Here is a 6,683-nt window from a genome sequence, read left to right as displayed (position 1 = left end):
AAGACGCCGAACATTATGGCTTTATGTAGACAACTACGGCACAAAATAAAATTAAGATTATCCAGTTACCTTCGAATCAAACCGTTTCGGTTTAAAACACAAGTATGTGTACACTTACGCGCGGGGATGCAAGAAAACTAAAAAAATTACTCTGAAAAAACAACGAACGACAAAAATGTAATAAATAATGGCGAAAGTAAGGCAAGCGCGACCCTTAGTGGCCACTCTTTGCTAGTGCACCCAGACCGTTCAGTCTGTTTAGTAATGCAGCGTGTAGTATTTGCTGTGTGGTGTGTAAATATGTTACATATCTATTAATGAATCATATAATGGGCGCAGAGCTAGAATATCAAAACTGAATGAGCCGGGACTTCCGTCGCCTTCTGTAAACGTGGACTTTACTCCACGTAACTTGTATGGCTCGTGTGCTCCTGTCCCGTATGTATATACGTGTGTATTTAATAATTTTTTTTAAGGCAGCAGGTTGCCTTCATTCTTTCCCCCTCATATTCCCCAGGCCCAGATTTAAGTGCTTCTGTTTATTTTTATATACAGTCAGCATGTCTTGTTGACCTTGATGACCTTTGACCTATTGTGCAATTTATCAACCCCCCCCTCCCCACTCTCCTATTTCTGACCGGGGGGGGGGGGGGGGGGGGGGGGGGGGGGTGTAAGACACATATGCCCTTCTGCGTCAGGCCAGACACCTTCATTATAAAGTGAATTGCATACCATTATATCACCAAAATAAATACAACTGTTACACAGTGTGATTAAATATTTAGTTTGCGTTACAAGTGCCTAGGAACATACAGGTTTCTCCCATAGCAGCAGAGGAATGAGAATGCAGTGAGTTTATCATTAAAATGGCTGCTGCAAAAGAACGTCATGTCTGGTGCCTGCTGGGAAAAAGGAGCAACCACAAAAAAAACTATATTATTGGTTTAAAACTATTTTAAACCAATCAGCACTGACATCGGTGCCATAGCAACACTACTTGATCCACTCAGAGTGCCGACTACGCCCCTGGTCTCACACTGCAGGTCCTAGAGGCTCTGGGCTCCGTTCAGATCTCTGGACCTGACGGCGCAGACAGGGTAGGGAGCCGAACCGGAGTCTGGGTTTGAGCCTCAGGGAGCTACACACACCGTCATGCTGATCAACACGCAGCTGCCCTGAACACGGGCAACTGCCAAGTGCTGTAAACAGAAGTGTTTAGCATAAAAACTCACTCACACACTACCGAGAGTCACACCTGAGAGCAGACATAGCCCTGTCTCCCCGTGAAACGCTCTCCTAAAGAAAAAACCAACCGGTTTTAATTCAAGCCGTTCACATAAAAAAAACCAGTCATGGGAGACGTATTACAAGATTGATTTATTAACTATAATACATGTAGTGTAAGGCCCGACTGCCCATACTCGCCTCCCACTGAGACAGAAGGACGTACGTCTTACCAAACGATGACACGAGTTTCTTCGTCATTTCTCATCTTCACTTTGTTTAATTGTTTTGTCATGTTTGTATGTTCATGTTTGTTTTCTTGGCTGTGGAGAGTGGAAGGCCAGACTCCTGAACACGGCTTCAGCCATGCAACACGTCAGAGGACCTTAACATCCTTCACAAAAGTGTTAGAAAACATCTGTTTTTTTAATTATTAAAATAAAAGGAAAAAAAATTATTTTCTATCACCACTGACTATAGGGCAAAGTGTTAGACCCCCTAACATACAAATAGGCAATCATTTTGAATATAGTTTTTGCTTGCTTGTCGTTTAATTTAATTTGTCACCATTGTTGCTAAAGAAAACGAGGGTGTTGTGGGCGGAGCTGGGCGGAGCTACACCGTCCCTTCATCCTCCGTCACACATCTTTCATTTTCGGCCCAATCACCATAGTGATTCATGCGGCAAATCAGGCCAGCGATCGAAAGCACCAGGAGGGGGCGTGTCTTCACACGAGGGGTCGCCAGGGTGAAAGGTCATGAGGAGGGAATGACGGAGCGCATGCGTGGGTCGACACGGGGGTGGGTGGGGGGGTGTAGGGCTCAGAGTTACACTACAGGAAACACATCCTTCTCAAACTAAAACCGTCTGGATTCCTACGTCTAAAGTCCCTGTTCAGTTCCAGAATTTACGTTCAGGCACGTACGAGTTTCGGATTCACTTTCTCGGAGTCACTGGCCGCCAACAATGATGAGGACACAAAGACACAACATCCTCATCTCCTCTGATACTGTCAACCTGAGAATGCAGACAACCTGAAGACCTGGTAGAGGCTGTCAGAGGAGAGAGAGTCTCAAACCACTGCAGGTCCACTGTACTGACGTCCACCTCATATCTGTTATGTGATACATTGCAAATAAAAGTCATGATTTAGAGTGCAATCTGCACTTCACTGCGGGGGGACTGTAATGGACTGTGTGTTAAGGTGGATCGGAAAACCGAGGACGTACTTTTGAGCTGCAGGACCGTGTTTACACAGCAGGTGGCAGCAGAGTGCTCTATAAAAACATTCTGAAGGCCCGTTTGAAAGCGCCCATAAAGACAGGTATATCTAAGCTTGCATATTCATTTCTTTTTTTTTCCTTTCTTTCCTGCTCTCTCTCTCTCTCTCTCTCTCTACACCCTGGGTGTACCAAACACAAACCATTTCTGACATTTCTTCAGAAGAATCTTAGGTAGCATAGGGCAGGCTTATGTTCTGACTGAATAACATGACACTTTAAAAACTGGTGATTCTTTTGCTGCTAAAACAGAACTCGAATTTTCATATACCTTCAAAGACTGGTGCAATCTGTTTCTCTTGAGCTTTTCAGTTGGACTCACGTACAGAGTTAACAAATATTTCATGTGACATTTCACAGGTGTAAAGTGTACATTCCAGCAGACACACGCGTACATGAACACAAGAAAGCACACACACACGCACACACACATTAAGGTTCCCATTTACTAGAGACCTCAGACCAGAAGCTAATTAGTGCATCTTTGTTCTGCGTCTCTGCTCTTAGGGGAAATCTCACTGAGATCCATTATAAAGTGGAGCACAACTGAATATTAACCAACAGTCAATCACACTCATTAGAGCAGTACCCTGCTCTCAGCACATTCATTGGTCCGAGCCCGCGCCAGTCATCTCCGCTCACGCCCCCACGGGACAGGAAGTGAGCAAACCTGGCCATGGAGTCTGGAACTGCGAGGATGATGACCTCACCCTGAAAAACGAAACAACATGGCTCCCCTCTTATACAGACACACACACATACACAAACCAGTCAGGAGAAGAAGAAAGGAGGGGGCCTTTCAGGAGATTCTCCTCCAGAAAAGAACGCCTTCTAGAATGTTCTGGAGGTACTGGCTCATTGTGACGAGGGCAGAGAGAGACGAGGAGAGACGTGGACTACAAATCCCAAGATGCTGTAGGAGAAAAATAAAAAGTACCAAAGTTCACTGTAGTCCACTCCCAACGAAACCAGATCCAGTTCATCAAGTTACTCGGGCTGTTTTCTTCTGTTCTGTTTTAAATGGTTAAAACAGACAGGGGGGAGGGCAGGAATGTGGTCGGGTCGCCACATCAAGGCCTTGAACAAGCGTCTTTTTTTTTTGTCTTTCTATGCGATAACAATAATGGTGAAAAATCTCAAGAATGCGCTAAGGATGGCTTCTTGTCACACTGAAACTCGTTCTCATTCGTGGTGACAGAAGTGTACAGGGGTTAGGCAGAGCCATCATCCACTCCGGGGTGTGTTAAGGTCAGAGTTTGGTCCTCAAACCCCACCCTGATCAAGTCTTTTCTTTCAGAAACCCCCCAAGGGTAAGTCCAAGATGGCTGTGCTGAGGGGGTTTAGCCACACCCCCACGCTGACCCCACGCTGACCCCAGAGAGAGTGAGTTCTGCATGCGGCTTCCTGGACACGTGTGTGCAGCAGAGAAAGGGGTAGTGTGTCTGAGCCATACCGCAGAGACCAGAGGGGCAGGGGGGCAGAGAGAGACGCAGTGTGTTACCCTACACCCACTGCCCCATAACACCCTCACACAAACCTGCCCCGTCTACCCTGTTACCCCCGTCTCACTCTCTCTCTCCCCAGTGTCTACTGCCACTGCATTTCTGACACGTTTCCTCAATCTCATTAATGTCCCACCATCCCAAAAAAATCTCTGTGTCTGTTTCTCTCCTCATTCATTTAATCTCTAAATGCTATCTGTATTATTCTCTCTCTCTCTCTCTCTCTATGGGTGTCCCTCCGAGTCTCTTTCTCTCTCAATCCCTCTCTCCCCTTCACTCCTTTTCTCTCCCCACTCTCTCTCTCTCTCCCCACTCTCTCTCTCTCTCTCCCCCCCCCCCCCTCCCTCCCTGCGGATCACAGCGTGTGTTGTTGTGTGGGGGTGTGGTGCGAGTGCAGTGTGTGTGGCTCCATGGGGGTGTGGTGGGCGTGCACCGTCGGGAGGAGACTCTGGAGGGGAGACTGCGGGGTGGGGGGTGGGGAACGGGGCGGTGACTGCTGGGCGGGGCCGAAGGGCGCGGCCACGTGCTGGGGCGGGGCATAGCAGGACGAATAGGCGGAGCCACTCGTAGAAGAGGCGGAGGAAAGGGTGGCGGTGGGGGACCCCGGAAGGCCGGGCAGGCCGCTGGAGTTGTCCGCCAGCGTCTGACCGTAGAAGAAGAACGGACACTGGTGGATGAAGATCTCGATGATTGTCTGGTAGGTGCGTGTGGCGGTCAGGGCGTCCATGGTGGTGAAGTCGGGCCGCATGAGGGTGGGCCAGAAGCAGATGGACAGGTTGTCACTGGTCATCAGGTTCACACGACTGCTCTGACTTACTCTGAGAGACAGACAGAGAGAGAAGGAGACGGACATTGTTAAATCAGTTAACACAGTCTCACCCCTCCCCACATACACACACAACAATACTGCTGAATTAATACACATACATAATCTCTTCTGGAGAAGAACTTGCATGCGTGGGTGTGTTTGTGTGTGTGTGTGTGTGTGTGTGTGTGTGTCATGCGTGACAGGTCCAGTACTCACTTGTTCAGGTGGCTGATGACGTATTTGAAGACGTCATAGTTCTCTCTAGGGAACCTGCGTACCACGTCCTTCATGGTGTTGAGACGCTGTTCACGATCATTGATCTCTGCAGGAGAGAGGACACGAGTGAGACACACACACACACACACACACACACACACACACACACACACACACACACACACACACACACACACACACACCTTCATGGTGTGGAGGCACTGTTCACCATCATTGACCTCTGCAGTCATAGGGCCGACACACACACACACACACACACACACACACACACACACACACAGCTGCACTTCCTGTCCCTGTCGCTAGGGACGATGGGGGATGTTTGCTGGATGAGGCAAAATAGCCCAAACATGTGCAAATACACATTGGTGCATGAGCGTGCACACACACACACACACACACACACACACACACACACACACACACACACACACACACACACATCCCCTGGGTACTGTGGCTACAGTGAGTCAGAATGGCTTACATCATCTTTCTAACACAGCAGCAATGTATCAGCACACGTGACCCTGTATCAGCACACGTGACCACTACAACACACACTCCTCTTGAGCCTTACAAACGCAACACACAGACACCTCATGCACAATACAACGTAGTATCACCAAGATCATAAAGTCTGTTGAGCAGAAGTTCTTCTCCAAACACACAGCACGTGAGCAGCTGACGTCAGTGTTCGTGACGGCCCTCAGCTCAACCCCTGCTGCCCAGAGACCAAGCCAGCTCATCTCAGATACTTTCAATACGTCACACGCTTCTGAAGTCCCACGGAACACACACCCACTAGCGCTCTGCACCAATAGCAGCGCTGCTGGGCTCCTGCCCATCCCCCCGCAGGGAGGGGCTTTGTAGACGGTCACCTGCTGTCTGTCCGTTTGTATTCGCAAGGAGTCGAAACGCGAGGCAGAACTCCACTGCCGACACGCCTCTCCACACCAAACCTGTTCCACTCCTTTACCCAAAGGCAGGGTGACACAGTTCACCTCCATTCAAGGCAAACACCCGGGCTACATGTGAACTGCAGAGAATGTTTCCTGATTGGCTCGCGCGAGGGCAGGCCCCGCCTCTGCTGTGGGACTTACTGAAGGCTTCGACCAGCTCCGTCTGCATGCCGTAGGGAACTAGAGGTTCAGGAAGCTCCGAGAAGAAACTCTTCATAGCTCCAGCCACCGTGTTCACTGAGATGTCCTTCTCCACCAGGTCCAGGCTGGGATCTGGACACGCAAAGAGAGAGCGAGATTAGAGAGAAAGGACCAACCGATTCAGCTGCATCTCAAGAACGGCGAGAAACCTGGACTCTCCAGCGCCACCTGCAGGGGAAAGAAAAATCTTCGACTAGCTGTTACTGCATCCAGCTGGAATACCCCACAGCCATCACGAGCACCTTCATCTGCGTCTGAGCGCCACTAATTCAGCCCCGGTTCTGCTGAAATCACTGCTTAAGTGGGCCGTGTACGGGGCCCGCGGGAAGGGCGTGTCAGACGACAGAGAGCTGATCACCCTCTTTATGCCTTATAGTTGTAATCACAGAATCACTCTGTTCTGCATTCACTTTAAATCCTGCATAGAAGAGGGTGAGTCATTGAGAGAGAGAGAGAGAGAGAGAGAGAGAG

At 49.2% G+C, this 6,683-nt stretch overlaps 1 protein-coding gene across 1 annotated transcript in view; it reads right to left on the bottom strand.

Annotated features, from left to right (window-relative positions):
- Window positions 1-1,364: 1,364 nt before the first annotated feature.
- Window positions 1,365-6,683, bottom strand: part of arhgap35a (Rho GTPase activating protein 35a) — a 50,613-nt gene continuing 45,294 nt past the window's right edge. Inside the window, exons 5-7 of the mRNA XM_076977388.1 lie at window positions 6,153-6,284; window positions 5,032-5,137; window positions 1,365-4,825 (exon numbers count right to left, since the gene is read on the bottom strand). Of these exons, the coding sequence (XP_076833503.1) occupies window positions 4,363-4,825; window positions 5,032-5,137; window positions 6,153-6,284 (701 nt within the window). The 3' untranslated portion in view covers window positions 1,365-4,362. The remainder of the gene's footprint in view (window positions 4,826-5,031; window positions 5,138-6,152; window positions 6,285-6,683) is intronic.

The sequence above is a fragment of the Brachyhypopomus gauderio genome, chromosome 16, assembly GCF_052324685.1.
Source record: "Brachyhypopomus gauderio isolate BG-103 chromosome 16, BGAUD_0.2, whole genome shotgun sequence".
Classification (NCBI taxonomy): Eukaryota; Metazoa; Chordata; class Actinopteri; order Gymnotiformes; family Hypopomidae; genus Brachyhypopomus; species Brachyhypopomus gauderio.
This window is presented reverse-complemented; position numbering and strand designations above follow the sequence as displayed.